The sequence below is a fragment of the Capronia coronata genome, assembly GCF_000585585.1.
Source record: "Capronia coronata CBS 617.96 chromosome Unknown acBCG-supercont1.7, whole genome shotgun sequence".
In the NCBI taxonomy this organism is placed as follows: Eukaryota; Fungi; Ascomycota; class Eurotiomycetes; order Chaetothyriales; family Herpotrichiellaceae; genus Capronia; species Capronia coronata.
In genome coordinates this window covers 1,221,814-1,235,879 of record NW_006912899.1, presented here as the reverse complement: position 1 = coordinate 1,235,879, position 14,066 = coordinate 1,221,814, and the positions used below count along the sequence as shown (strand labels likewise).

Below are 14,066 nucleotides of genomic sequence, written 5' to 3'. Positions count from 1 at the left end.
TGAGTGCGTCAAGGCATGCATCGCTTTAAGACAAGGTCCTACTCACAGTGCCAACTGCTTCTCCCACTGCAGTGTGTGACCGTTGGACTGCGAGGCTCTTTAACTTGGCAGGCAATTTGACAAGCTTCATCTGCTATCATCATGACATGACGGAGATCGGATGTCTGCTCGCTTCTCGATCACCAATGCCCTGTCACCATGAGATTGCGGGTTGACATTCGATGATTGCCAGCCGCTAATTCTCCGCTCTTTGTCCCACACCCGCGTCTACCAATCTGTCCCAAAACAACAGCTGAGTCGCGAGGCTTGTTTGCTGTTGCCCTCGATCCGTGGCTAGAACGTGCCTATATCCCACACTTTCAAAAAGCATATCATACTACGTACTTGCTGGCACCTTTTACTCCGCACAGTAAACTGGTGTCCAGAGATGTTTATCATTTTGTCGACGATTTCCCAGTGAGAGGTCGACTGTTGCGAGAAAATGGGCGCCGATGTTTCCACCAGAGGTTTGGTCTCACGGAATCTGAAACCGCAATGGGTTGAACGTTACATGTAGGCATCAAACTGTCCATGCTACAATGGTCTCATGGGCCCAGAATCGTTCGATGCTCGTCAGACCCGGCCAGCCAGCTCACGGCGCAGCCACTGGCACTAAAATGTCCCCTTCGTTTTGTGGTCGCAGAGGGTTCGACCGTGGTGACGTTACGTTGACTATGTTGATGAGAACAGCATATGTGTGCTGGAAATGTTACCGATGAAGGTGGCAACTATTAATTTTGATTCATTCTTTCCATTCTTCATCTCGGATTGCGGACCTGTCGTGGGTATCAAGAAAAAATCATTCGGGTTGCTATCTTTCCCGTTGTGCGTCCTCACGGCCATGTATTGTTTTTCATCAGCCCATCTGCCGCTTCAGATTTGCCAGTAGCTGTTCGGCAGTTCTGCAGCTCGGCAGTTCGTCTGTTCGGAGGACAACATGATCGTCGTCATTATGTCGTCCTAGGTCTTCCTCGCACGTCAGGTCACTCAGCTCGCTCATGACCGCCGTTGCTGAGGCAGAACTGCAACTTCGCCTGTGTACCATCTCACATCTGCATGGTCGCACCGTCCTTGAAGTTGGCGCCAGCTCTCGAACTTTTGATGATCTTGGAGACAGTCTCTTCGAGCTCGTCCCAATCGTCGGTGGCCACTTTGGTCATCTCCGTGCCAAAGTATCTCTGGATCTCCATCAGCTTCTCCCAATCCCCCCGATTGCTGACGAAAGTCACCGCGACACCGACACGACCGAAGCGTCCAGTTCGCCCGATACGATGGAGATAGGTCTGTGGATCCGCGACGAATCTGCCTCCGCCAACAAATTTGTCTGGCACGTCATAGTTGACGACCATGGATACGGACTGGACATCGATACCTCGAGCCAGGACGTTGGTAGTGATGAGCACTTTAGCGTGACCCATGCGGAAAGAGTCGATGATCACATCCCGCTGCGCGCCTTCATAGCCACCAGTCAGTGACACGACTTTGTGGCCTTCGGCTGTCATGCGTTGTTCGATAGCTGTTGCGGTTTCTCGTGTCTAAAGTGCTGTTAGGAGCAGCGAACATGGTACGACATGACTGAACTGCATACCTTGACGAAGATGATGGAAGAACCGATCGTCATCAACCCGTAGAACTTAACCAGTACGTCGTACTTGGCCTGATCATTGGCACAGTCGAGATAGATCTGCTTGATGCCTTCGACTGTCAAGTCCTTGTGTTGCAGTGTCATCTGATTGGCGCCGGGTGCAAAGTTTTGGGCATATTTGACCACGTTATCCGGGAAAGTGGCAGAGAACAAGACAATCTGAATATTCTTGGGAAGCATCCTGGGAAAGAGTTAGTATCATCCGCAGCAGAGGGGATTGTGAGGGGCGTACGCCTTCACACGAATACACTGGTCTCCAAGGCCCTGCTGGTCGAGCATGTTGTCTGCCTCATCAAGCACAAGCACTTTGAGCGCTCGGACATCCATGGATCTCTTGCGAATCATGTCCATGACGGTACCAGGAGTTCCCACGACCACAGAGGCTTCGATTTTCCGTCCACGCGCAGCAGCGTCCTGGGGAACGGCGGCTTCAGTGATGAGTCCCGGCATGTAAGTACCCATGACCTTGACAACACCCACGATCTGGCGCGCCAGTTCTCTGCTCGGAGCCAGAACTAACGCTTGCGGTGTCTTCTGCATTTGCTCGGTGCTGAGGTCGATACGGTGCAGAATGTTGAGGACAAAGGCGGCAGTCTTTCCCGTACCAGATTGGGATTGGCCGATGAGGTTGTGTGGAGGGTCCATCAGTAGAAGCGGTAGAGTCTTTTCTTGAACCTTAGACGGTTTTCGGAAATTCATCGCCATAACTCCCTTGAGGATGTTGTCGTGCCTGAAGAGTTAGCAGGTGAATGGATCTGCGAGCAAGGATCACTTACAGTCCCAACTGTTCGAATGAAGCGGCGGAGTACAATGGATTGTTCGGATCTGCTTGCATGTCCGCCAACTTGACCTCAACATCGAACTCTGGCTCTTGCAAATCTGATCCACCAAAGGGCGCTGTAGCTCCATCAACCTGCGGGACCGGTTCAGAAGCCTCTGGCTTCTTCTCTTCCGTATTGACAAGGGCCGATTGCTTTTCAGTCGAAGGTGAAGCGACCTCGTCTGCCCATGAGGTCCCAGATTTTGGTTCAAAGGTCTCAGCTTGGGCGTTCAATGTGTCTGGTTTGGAGATGCGGTCTGCCAGCGACCCGCCTCCAGAGGTAGGTACGGACATGGTGAAGTGTGTATGTCGAGGGATGTGGCAGGGTAGCGTGGTCGTAGAAGGGAGAGGAGGGATGCGCTACAAGAGGACTCGTTGAAGGTGCACAGGAAGGGATGTTTGGAAGCGAGCGACGCCTCCGGCGCAAGGTGGGAGCGAGTACAAGCTAGACGCTGATTCGAAGTTGAAGCGAATAGCGTATGGAACAGGCAGATGTAAAATACTTTGCTCGTCTGTGTTTACGACCGAGTGAGGCAGATTCTCGAGTCCCGGACCAAAGTACAGGAGAGACGGTTTCTCGTATTCTCCTGCGGTTAGAAAAACTGAGCCTCGAGTGTTTGGTGGCGGTGCGGAACAACGTCCGTGGCGCAGGCTTAATGCCAGTGCGGGGTTTTACTCTGTACTCCAAATTCCGGTGCTTGAGCCACAAAATACTAGCACGGCATGAGGCGCAATGTCACCCAACGAGACGGCGGTCTCGTAGTAGTATCTTGGTACCTCTTTCGCAAGTCCCCCACCAATCCAGACTGGGAAATCAGGCAAATATGTCTTCAACTGTACACAAACCAGGCCAGCTATCGAAAGGACCGGGCGCTTGATTGTGGTCCGCGTGAAGTCGAGTTGAGGAGAACACTGTATGATGCTGCTGCGATAGGTCGCTTGTCTCACGCGCAATGGCTCAAGTCCCGGCCGTCAGCTTCGGCGCCGAACTAAAAGTGAGTTGTGTTTGTTTGAGTGCTTCCACCGCGGTCGCTGATATAGTTGCAGGATGGCTATAAACCCGTCGACAACTGGGTAAGTAAACCTGCCGCTCTCACGCGCCTCAACCCCGTCTAAACCTAGCCCCATAGGTCAGTCTCGGAATCACCTGGCTCACCGAAATCCAAGAATTCTACGAAGAACGGTCCGCGATTGAAAAAGAGTACAGTCAGAAGTTGACGGCGTTGGCGAAGAAATACTATGACAAGAAAGCGAAGAAATCGAGCAGCTTAAGCGTTGGTGACACGCCTGCCCTAACTCCGGGCTCGTTGGAATCGGCTTCGCTCACAACTTGGACAACTCAACTGTCCACGCTGGAACAGCGCGCCAATGAGCACGGCAAGTTTGCGCAGGATCTCATGAGCCAGGTGGCCACGCCTTTGGAGTATAATGCGCGGAAACTGGAGGACTTGAGGAAGAGTCACGCAGAATACCAACTGAAACTGCTCAAGGAGCGGGACTCATCATATGGCGATTTGAAGAAGTTGAAGGCTAAATACGACACAGTCTGTCAAGAAGTCGAGAACCGAAGGAGGAAGGCCGAATCGTCTTTTGAAAAGGGCAAAGCTCAGAGTGCGTACAACCAGCAACTGGCGGAAATGAACAACGTCAAAAACACCTACCTGATCGGCATCAACGTGACGAACAAGTTAAAGGAATGTTACTATCACGAGTACGTCCCCGAACTTCTGGATTCGCTGCAGGACTTGAATGAGACGCGTGTTGCGAAGGTCAACAATCTGTGGCTGCTTGCCTCGGCGCTGGAGACGAACACCTTGAAACGAAGCACCGAACACATGGCCCACCTCTCTGCAGAGATCCCTAGGAATGATCCCAGGCTCGACAGCAATATGTTTGTACGGCACAACGCTGTACAATGGCAGGAACCTCCTAATATGGTGTTTGAACCATCTCCGGTCTGGCTCGATGCCGACAACATGGTGACGGACGAAACCTCCAAAATCTTCCTTCGCAATATCCTCCAGAAGAGTAAGCCCTTGGTGGATCAGCTCAAAACTGCATCATCGCAGAAGAGGCGAGAATTAGAAAACGTGAAAAAGCTTCGCGAAAATATCCGAGCCGGGAAAGATCGACGGGACGAAGTGGATTGTGTCCGGTCACAGTTCGCGGTGCAAGAAGACCTACATGCCATAGATCGTCAGCGACTGACCGCTGAAGTCGAAACGTCGACAATCACGTCGGTAGTTGGCGATCTTAGTATGTACGGAAAGAGCCACGCCTTCAAATCCGAAACTTTTAAGATTCCCACGAACTGCGATTTGTGCGGGGGTCGTATTTGGGGCCTCAGCGCCAAAGGCTTCATTTGTACCGATTGCGGATTTACATGCCACAGTAAATGTCACATGAAAGTCCCCGCCGACTGCCCCGGCGAGCAGACGAAGGAGGAGAAGAAGAAGCTGAAGGCTGAACGGCAAGCTGCGGCAATAGCAGCGACAGAAGCACCGGCCGCAAATGGCGTCAGCTCTCCTCCGTCCTTGACACGACAAGATACCATGAGCAGCCTCTCGTCTGGCTATGCTGCCAGTGCGACGAGATCGGCTCCAGGCAACATTCCTCGATCAAGTGGTCAAGACGATAGTACAACCGCGGGTGCTGGGTCGACGGCAAGACGAAACCGTATCGTGGCTCCACCTCCTGCCACGTTCGTCAGTGGTACGGACGGCTTAGGTGCGAACGGGAGCGGCCAGCCACGGGCAAAGATGATGTATGGATACGAGGCTAGGGATGAAAGTGAGGTATCCCTCTCCGAAGGGACAGAGGTGAGGGTATTAGAACCAGACGGTAAGCGGAAACCATTCTACACTGAATCCCGTTGCCCCGGTTTATTGAGAATGATGCTGATGGGTAGCAGATGGCGGATGGACCAAGGTAGATGCCGGTTTCGGCAAAGAAGGCTTCGTGCCTACAGCCTATCTGGAAGATCTTCCCTCGGCGGCGACCACACCAGCGCACGAGCGACCACCATCGTTGACATCGACTTCGAGTACATCGCTGGCCTCGTCGATTCTTGCCGGTGGTACGAGGAAGAAGCAAGGCCCGGCGGTGGCTCCCAAGCGTGGGGCGAAGAAGTTGAAGTACGTTCAAGCTTTGTACCAGTACACCGCACAAAGCGATGCCGAGTTCGACATGGCCGAAGGTGAAAGATTTGTGCTCGTCAGTATGGGCACGGGAGATGGCTGGGCCGACGTGGAGAAGAATGGGGAGACGCGATGCGTCCCTGCGAATTACATCCAGGAGATCTGATGTTTTTTTGCCGTCCTTGGGATGCCAGAAGTGATTTTTGGGTTTGTTTTGTCCCTGTTGCATATACAAGCGTGGAGGTGGGTTGTTCCAAAAGGCATACAGCCAAAGAGGTACGAGACACTTTGGGAGTTTCGGAGTGAACTGGGCGTGTTTCCGCAAAAGATATGGTGATATTGAACATTGAGTTGCCCGCACATGCAGCACTTGCGCATATCGTGTATGTGTATCCATCCAACTAACTACTATCTAGCTACCTACCTTAGGTATGTACCCAACATACCTCCGCCTCCATCCATGAGCCTTCGAAACCTAGCCGACCTGGCAAATCACTCTTCCAGCACGCCTCTTCCTCCCTCCTCCCTCCCCCCTTCCATCGCTTATATTGCAGAAGAGTCGGTTTCCTAGCATGATCATCTACCATCGAACATCACACTCACTCAGACCCCAACCTCGTCTCTGTCGCTGATGATTTGGCGCAAGTCGTGCTCTGTTAACGATGGCTTTCCTGGCTTGCACTATGCCGAGCAACGAGCAACGAGCAACGAGCAACGAGCAACGAGCAACAAGCAACGGCCGTCCTTGTTTTCCGTAGACCGGTTCGTCGGCTCCAGCCCAGCACAATCCAAGCCAACCTTTGTGCCGTCTCCGGCTTCGAGATCCAGCCCGAGCTTCGATGTTCAAAGTCACATGCGTGGGGCCGGGGCGCTGTGCTGTGGTCGTTGGAAGGGTGATGGCGGATCGTTATGCATTTCCAGAAACTTGGTGTCTGGAAAGTGAACCCTCTTGGACTCGATCAGGTCTCAGGGTACCCGGATCGAGAGGGCTTAGAAGCCCCATCTCTGTCTCTCCAAGTCTCATCATATCACGCGTATGTGGTCAGGTGTTTCATGTCTGTGTGATATGATACCCAGAGACAGCAGGATACAGAGCGGTTCTTTTCAACGTGCTGTCTCCTTTGTTGAGAACAAGTCCAAGTCCTTTTCTCTTTGTTACCCTGCTACGATTCTACATTCTGGACATGGGCATGGTGTCTGTGGTGCAAATATGGTGCGTGGAACCAACCGCCAGACGGGCATGCGCTATTGTCTCAGATTGAAGCAAGAGATGGTGCGCGTGGGTGTCAGTCACACAATACGACGCCGCCACTGCCACCACCGCCACCACAGGCAATTGATGCTGATCGGAAGCATCCACGTCCATTTTGAATGCAGGTTGGGAAGCAAACACATCGCGCATCCAGAGTTGGTTTCACAATGAACGCCAAAGGGGAGAGAGAGACAGAGAGGAAGAGAGAGACAGAGGCCGGACAGCCAGAGAAAGAATGGAAAGGGTGAAAGACTCAGAAGAGCAAGCAGTTATATATCTGTTTGTACCTCATCTCCTCATTCTTCCCCGTCATCTGTCCCTTTCTGGACCAAATCTCTCGAAGCCAGGGCAGTTCCAGAACCTGTTGAACACCCAGGTCTGAGGTGGAACTTGAACTTGTTGGCAAGCACAGGAGTGGACCTTTTGACTGAGCACTTGGGAAAGCAACAAAACAACAGCAGCAACAGCAGGATCTTACATTCCGGGCCTAGGGCTTCCGTCCGTTTCCCTTCTATTCTCGCCGAATCTGCCTCCTGGCTTTGACTCCCGCACAAGCAGACCCATGTCGGCCGTCGTGCCCGTATCGAGCAATGACTGCTGGTTTTGCAACTTCAGGAACCCCAGCAAGGCGATCATCTGCGAAAAATGCGAGGGACTGGTTGTCCCGATCCAAAAATATGTCGCCAACGCCGAGTGGCCCGAGGGGACCATCCTTTCATGTGAGCCGCATGCCGGAGCCCCACTCAAAAGAGATCATGTCTCTCTGTTCTGGGCGGTGATGGACGCATTGGACGGCCAGGAACGAGCGGCCATTAGGATCCGAACTCGAAAACGACCGGCCCCAGCTAATGAGGTCGACGCCGACACCGCTAAGGCTGCTGCTACTCCGGAAGACACAGACGGACGCTCACTCGTTACGGCCCAAGGAGACGCATACCACGCCGTCATGATCGTCAAGCGTCCAGAAATGAAGAAGAGCTTTAGTATTGACGAAATCCCCAACAATGACCGGGAAAGAAACACATCCAATAACTGGCCAGTGGGCACAACCAAGTGGATCGAGACCAAGGGCGGCAGCGGCGAGGCGAACCGAGTGTTCTGGGACAAGGTGAATGATATCCTAGATCTGGATAGGCATACCCCGGTAAGCAATGAGAGATCGGGGTTCGACCGAGTTGCGTTCAGTCAAACCAAAAGCAATTCCAACTTGGCCATCGTCAGTGTTGTTGTCGTTGTCATTCTCCTCCTCGTGAAACATCTTTACTGACTTCGGACGACTAGGAATGGCGGCAGAATATATGAGTCTGATACAGTTCGACAATTGTGAGAAGTCGATCCACGGCCCTGGACATCCTCGTTTGTCCTAGAGGAGATTGATTGACCTGCAACTCTCAGGCGCGGTACCTTGGTCAGGGTGCAAAGGCAAAGAGGGAGGGGGGCCCAATGAATATGCCACTGCCGAAGGAGAGAAGCTGGGAGGAGAAGGTTTGGTTCAAATGTGTGGATTTGCAAGATAGCTTTCCCTGGTTGACCAAGCTACCACAGTGCACAGCACATGGTCGTCTTTGTGAGGTATGCAGGATCAGGACAGTATTATTATGTATTGGTTACAAATGTGGAACTGGCAAAATGATGGCGTCCTCTCCCCTCCGCCCCCTTTTCTCTCTTCCCTATAACCGTCCGTCTGTTCACTTCAGGGTGAGTTATGACAAGACCCTATGGAATTGCGATGCACCTTGTGATGAAACCCAGGGGGTTCCCTTTTCCTGTCTTCTCCATGATCACTTATGATTCATGCCCGGCACTGGGCAACAACGAATCGGGCTCATCGTGGCCGTGGTCGGGAAGCTGAGTCCGAGGCCACGGATCTTTTCTGTCATAGCGGGCGAGCAGAGCCTGCTCGGCGGGGGTGAGCTGGGAGATCTGACAAGAAAGAGGTTTCCCCCAATACTTGCCCTTGAACTGGCCTGTGTACGGGTGACACTCGCACCAGCGCGGCTTGAGCCAAGTGGTGCCTTCGCCCAGGTGTTCATGAAAAAGGTGACCCCAGGCATACTGGGCGGGAAAGAAACGCTGCTTGAGTAGCTCTTCGAATTTCTCCTGCTCGACTTCGGGCTCGACCAACGGCCAAACGGCCTGGAAAAAATCAACAGACTCGCCGTGTACATACTTAATGGACCGCTCGTACCACCAGGGATAATAGCCGGCACGTTCCCAGTCGATGATGCCCTGAATCTTGCCATCCTTGACGATGATGTTTGTCAGATTCAGGTCACCGTGGGACAGCACGTAGGGCTCGCACTCGATGAAGTTGTCCTTGAGCTGTTGGAACTTGGCTTCGATCTCGGCCGGGTCCACGGTGTCGTGCATGCTACTCAGTCCCATGCGAAGGTCCACGCCCAGGTGGTCCAGCCAGTCGGCCGCCTGGTAGGGTATCTGGAAACAATTGCCCGGGCGGCTGGTCATACATTCGGCGATCACGAAGTCGTCCAGTTGGCTGCCGTCGACCTTCTGCATCCGTGGCGCCGTGAACTGGCGCAATTGCCGCAATGCGTCGGCCATCTGTCGGACATAGCTGGTCTTCTCCTCCGGTGAGAGCGTGCGATAAATGCTCAATAGCGAGACACCGGGTACGCGCGATTCCAGCGTCAGAGAGATTGAATCGCTCGGTTCACTGAGGCTGCGGACTCCCTGGGGGATCGGGATCGTTAGGCCCGGTTGTTCCTGCAGGAATTTCAGAGTCATGTAGTTGTTCCCGAGCCAGCGATCGTTGGTTTCATCCCGGAGCACCCAGCGATCCCCGATCGCCCAGATGCCCATGTTGCCTCGCGCGTGCATCACTCGGAGCCGCGGTGCATACGATGTACCCTCCTGGTTGACTGTCGTCCAGCCGCAGGCCCAGCAGAGCTCCTTCATGTATTCCTGGTCGTAACAGTAGAAGAACCGACCGCGGCTGCCGGGGTCGTCAATGAATTCGAGGTCTTTGTAGATGCTGGTGGGATCACTCCGATCCGCGTCGACGTCCGGAACGACATTATGCGTCTGATCGTTCCTCATGTTGGAGGGCCTAGATGCCAAAAAAGTAAGCGTTCGGCTCCACAGTGCAAGATTGTCGAAACTCGTCGAGTCAGTCTATAGAGAATAAGACATCCGGCATCAGGATATGTGGCGGAACTTCGAACCAGACAAACAAAGGCGGGATGCAAACGGATGATAGATTGAATCCATGATTTCTTTGTCAACCTCACTCGTTGAGGAGGCGGGGTTCGGGTTCTTTGAAGGGAAGGAGGAAGGAATGTGTATTGACTATCATTATGGGTGGCTGGGTGGCTGGCAATGGCACATTGCGAATGGAATGTACGAACGCAAGCCCACGTCTCCGGGGATGGGACCATCCATACCTTCTTGGAGAGGGGCATCGTTTCTCTCTCAAGATCCGAAAACAATCCATGCACGGGTCCATGGTATGGCGCACGGACTGAAATGCCGCCAGATTCGTATGTTTTCAAAGAGCGTAGATGCTAGCTAGCACCACGGAAACTCGGACGAGCAAAGAACGTTCGGGAGAGGGGCATTTCTTCCTGTCCAGATTAATGAGGTGTGAGGCGACGATGTAGCCTCTGCTCGACTGCGAGCAATGAGCTGACGGGCTTTGCTGCGCTTCTTCCATTGATCAGGGTCGGTGACCCTGACGTTGGCCATGCTTCTCTCATCGCGTTGCGCCGTTTGACTCCGTCATCCTGCCACCCGTTGCCCCTGCCGCGCCTTCCCAGGCGCAGACCAGCTTGCCACAACAGTAAAGTCACTGTTCAGTTTAAATACTTGTTGAACCAATCAATCGCGTGTTTGGCGGCATCCCGACCGCCCTGGAAGTTGGCCTCGTCCTCCTTCATGGCGCGGACACAAAACCCGTGCTGACAGCCCTTGTAGATTCGGAAGTCGTAGATGTACTCGCCCGGACTGGCACCGGCGGTCTCTTGTTTGACCAAGGCCTCGGTCTTTGCGGCGACCTCTGCGTTGAATTGCATATCTATTTCGGCCACCGCACAGGCGTAGGGGACTTTGAACTTCTTGATCGCATCGACCACCATCTCCGGCGTATCGGAGATGAAGCTGGGATGACCGTTGAACTGGGCGTCAATCAGCCGCTCGGAGCCGCCCTCGGTCGCCGGTTCCGTGCAAAGTTTCGTACTAGGCCACGCGCCCCAGCAGAATCCGGCGACGCCGAGTTTGCCGCCCAGCGGCAGCTCAGCCTTGATGGCGCGCGCGTACGCGAGGATCTGAGAATAGACCTTGTGAGGGCGGCCGAAGAGAATGAACGGCACGACATGGGGCAATAGTGTCAGGGTGATCCAGATCTTGTGTAGGACGCCGCCGACTGTTCGCTTCTCCAACGGCGCCATGGCGATCTCCATGGAGGGCATCAGGTCGGGCGACAATCCGCCGTTGGGGACCACGTCCGGGATCAACACACGACAGCCGGTGGCCGAGGCATACTGGTCGGCGAGGATTTTGTTGTTGACCAGTTTCAGCGAAAAGGCGTCCGGGAGGTACAGGATGGTCGACTTGGACCGGGCGCTATCACTACCGCCGGCGATGTAGGTCCGCATGCCATGTACGGTTTCGATGGTCCCGGTGGGCTCTGAATGCGCGTGCACCCCGCCGCGGAAACAATCGGGGCAAGACATGATAAGGTGATGAGGATGCTAGCAGGCGTGGATGTTGTTGGATGGTCGTTGTCGCAGGCTGAGATGGGTCAGGTTGTTTTGTTTACAGACAGGTAAAACCGACCGGCCCGACTGGTTCGGGCTTTATATAGAGGCACAAGAATCACGATCAACGATCACCACCGGCGATAAGAGCAGGCCAGGCGTTGAATCCCCGAACGGCACGTGAGAGAGCCTGATTCGCATCAGACTATTGTGTACTAACAAGTGCCGTGTGGAAAATCAGGTTGGTGGGTGTGAGCGTTCAGATCTCAGACCTTCTGGCAGACCTCAGACACCGGTTGAAGTGAACGAATAGGGAGACGTCCTCAGGCCTGAGAAGGCCCCGATGCTGGTGCCGGTGCCGGTCCCGGCCCCGGTTCGGCGTAACTTCATTCCGCACTGCATTCTCATTGGCTGTTGCCCACCCACGTCGAATCTTTTCCAGTTTGCGAGATTCCGGTCGCGAGATTCCATATCCATATCACATCCATATCCAGATTGGGATTCAGATCAATGGGTTGCAATCGTTTTGAAAGAGTGGTTCCCATCGCGACAGCAGTCTTGTGATTCCACTTGTTGGCCAACTACCGCCCGCCGTTTCTTCCTAATTCCGAGTCCAGTCGCCGACTCCCGTACCATCGTGTCTTTGCCAAAGAGACCCAAAGAGATCGTGCTTCCAAACCTGGCCTCAAGCCGAAGTCACGTCGTCTGAGGGAGTGCTAGATACCTTGCCTAAAACTCACTCACTCCAGCTATCCAATCATGGTAGGTAAACCAGTCTCTTTCTCCTTCCTGCCAATCACCCCCCTATCGCAACATAGCGCATCGTAACTGCTTTCTCCCACTCCGAGTCCTTCGCTGCCCAATCTGACCGATCCTTTCTTCTCCTCGAAAGCCTCACGCCGACGCCGCCAATTTCACCGACGCTCCCGACAAGCCGGCCGCGTACGCGCAACTCCTGGACTCCCTCCAAGCCCTCGTGGCCGACCAGCGCAACTGGGTCGCCAACACAGCCAACACCGCCTCGCTGCTCTGGCATCTGTACCACTCGCTCCCGGAACCCTCGGCGTCCGTAAACTGGTCGGGCTTCTACGTGCTGGACCCTCAGAGCACGAATCAGTTGATCCTCGGCCCTTTCATGGGCAAGGTGGCCTGCCAGACGATACGCATTGGCAAAGGCGTGTGCGGCGCCGCTGCCCAGCGAGGAAGCACAGTACTCGTCACGGACGTCGATGACTTCCCCGGCCATATTGCCTGCGATGGCGATAGTCGGAGTGAGATCGTTGTGCCGATCAAAGTCGGTGAAAAGGTATGTCCTGCCTAGTTTCTCCGGATCGTTCGTTATTCTGCCAAAGAGACGTGTTTCTCGACATGACAATGGCAATTCGTTTCATCAACGTCCGCTGGCATGGCTGACACCCAGAGCTGTACAGGTCGTCGGCGTCATTGACATTGATTGCACCGAGGTCGGCGGCTTCGACGAACACGATCAAAAGGGCCTGGAGGCCATTGCAGACTTATTGGCAAAATCCTGTGACTGGTAGAGAGCCAGCACAAACAGCAGTCGTAAAGTGACCGAGTTGTCACAATTGAAAGGCCCAGCCGATACACCTCGTCTCGGGTCATTTAAAGATACGGATCAAACCCGTTACAACGGTCTGACGTGCATCGAGTTCGAATCCCTATTTGGCAAGCATTCCTGATCCCCCAGCGCTGGTGGAGGAAGGAAACCCCGCCGGTGAACGGTGAGGCTCCTCCTGTCCCACTCAGCGGACTTGAAAACCGAAAGTTGAACTCCGCCTATTACAGTGATTCAAAGGGGCATTTTCACCGCCATCCGCTACACAGCGTGAACCGACTCTGTACTTGCAAAGCCAACACTGCTTACTTTCTCCTACCATTTGTGGAGCAATTGCGCGTCGGATTCGACAAACTCCGCTGTTGGCTTGTGGCGACAGAAGTGGAATTGGAGTCCTGCTGGAGGAGATCTCGGTCACTGTCGGTGGCCCTTTGTGGTCTGCTGGGGCGAAATCCATGTCAACGACAGAGATCCTCCAAGACTCACAGTTCGAGCCATACAAGCAGGACAACGAGGTCAAGGATACTTGGTGCATATGGATTTATATATAATGCAACGACCTTGCAAACTCGAAAGATCAATACTTTGCAGCAACAGAAACCGAAAGCGTCCATGAGGGAATATTGGGACACTGCTCCTGCGTCGTAGTGAGGACAGATCCATTCTCCCGCAAAACTATCGTCTCCCACCAACATCTCGGAGAGTGTCTATGGGGCTTAGTCCGCTCCTGGCCCTGTACCACGGTACTACCGAAACCCATTTGGGCCTGCAGGTGAGAGATTGCTTGCCCGGGTATCCAGTGGTGCCTTGAGACATTTCCCCGATATTCGATGTCGCCACGAACCTTGAGTTACGAATCCCACGCTGTGGACCCGAGTATGCTAT

At 53.9% G+C, this 14,066-nt stretch overlaps 5 protein-coding genes across 5 annotated transcripts; 2 read left to right on the top strand and 3 right to left on the bottom strand.

Moving 5' to 3' along the window:
* Positions 1-1,085: 1,085 nt before the first annotated feature.
* Positions 1,086-2,798, bottom strand: A1O1_08002 (ATP-dependent RNA helicase DBP5; the record flags this gene model as incomplete). Its single annotated transcript, XM_007728866.1, has 4 exons — positions 1,086-1,574; positions 1,628-1,865; positions 1,917-2,414; positions 2,461-2,798. 4 exons carry the CDS (start codon positions 2,796-2,798, stop codon positions 1,086-1,088), a joined length of 1,563 nt encoding a protein of 520 aa, XP_007727056.1.
* Positions 2,799-3,457: 659 nt separating this feature from the next.
* A1O1_08001 (uncharacterized protein) lies at positions 3,458-5,807 on the top strand (the record flags this gene model as incomplete). The annotated part of the gene is made up of 4 exons (XM_007728865.1): positions 3,458-3,499; positions 3,552-3,578; positions 3,635-5,345; positions 5,413-5,807. 4 exons carry the CDS (start codon positions 3,458-3,460, stop codon positions 5,805-5,807), a joined length of 2,175 nt encoding a protein of 724 aa, XP_007727055.1.
* A 2,871-nt stretch (positions 5,808-8,678) lies between these two features.
* On the bottom strand, positions 8,679-9,950 carry A1O1_08000 (uncharacterized protein; the record flags this gene model as incomplete). The annotated part of the gene is made up of 1 exon (XM_007728864.1): positions 8,679-9,950. The coding sequence occupies one exon, from the start codon at positions 9,948-9,950 to the stop codon at positions 8,679-8,681; it is 1,272 nt and encodes a 423-aa protein (XP_007727054.1).
* Positions 9,951-10,702: 752 nt separating this feature from the next.
* Positions 10,703-11,581, bottom strand: A1O1_07999 (uncharacterized protein; the record flags this gene model as incomplete). Its single annotated transcript, XM_007728863.1, has 1 exon — positions 10,703-11,581. The coding sequence occupies one exon, from the start codon at positions 11,579-11,581 to the stop codon at positions 10,703-10,705; it is 879 nt and encodes a 292-aa protein (XP_007727053.1).
* Positions 11,582-12,364: 783 nt separating this feature from the next.
* On the top strand, positions 12,365-13,146 carry A1O1_07998 (GAF domain-containing protein; the record flags this gene model as incomplete). The annotated part of the gene is made up of 3 exons (XM_007728862.1): positions 12,365-12,367; positions 12,498-12,911; positions 13,036-13,146. The coding sequence occupies 3 exons, from the start codon at positions 12,365-12,367 to the stop codon at positions 13,144-13,146; spliced, it is 528 nt and encodes a 175-aa protein (XP_007727052.1).
* Positions 13,147-14,066: the final 920 nt, after the last annotated feature.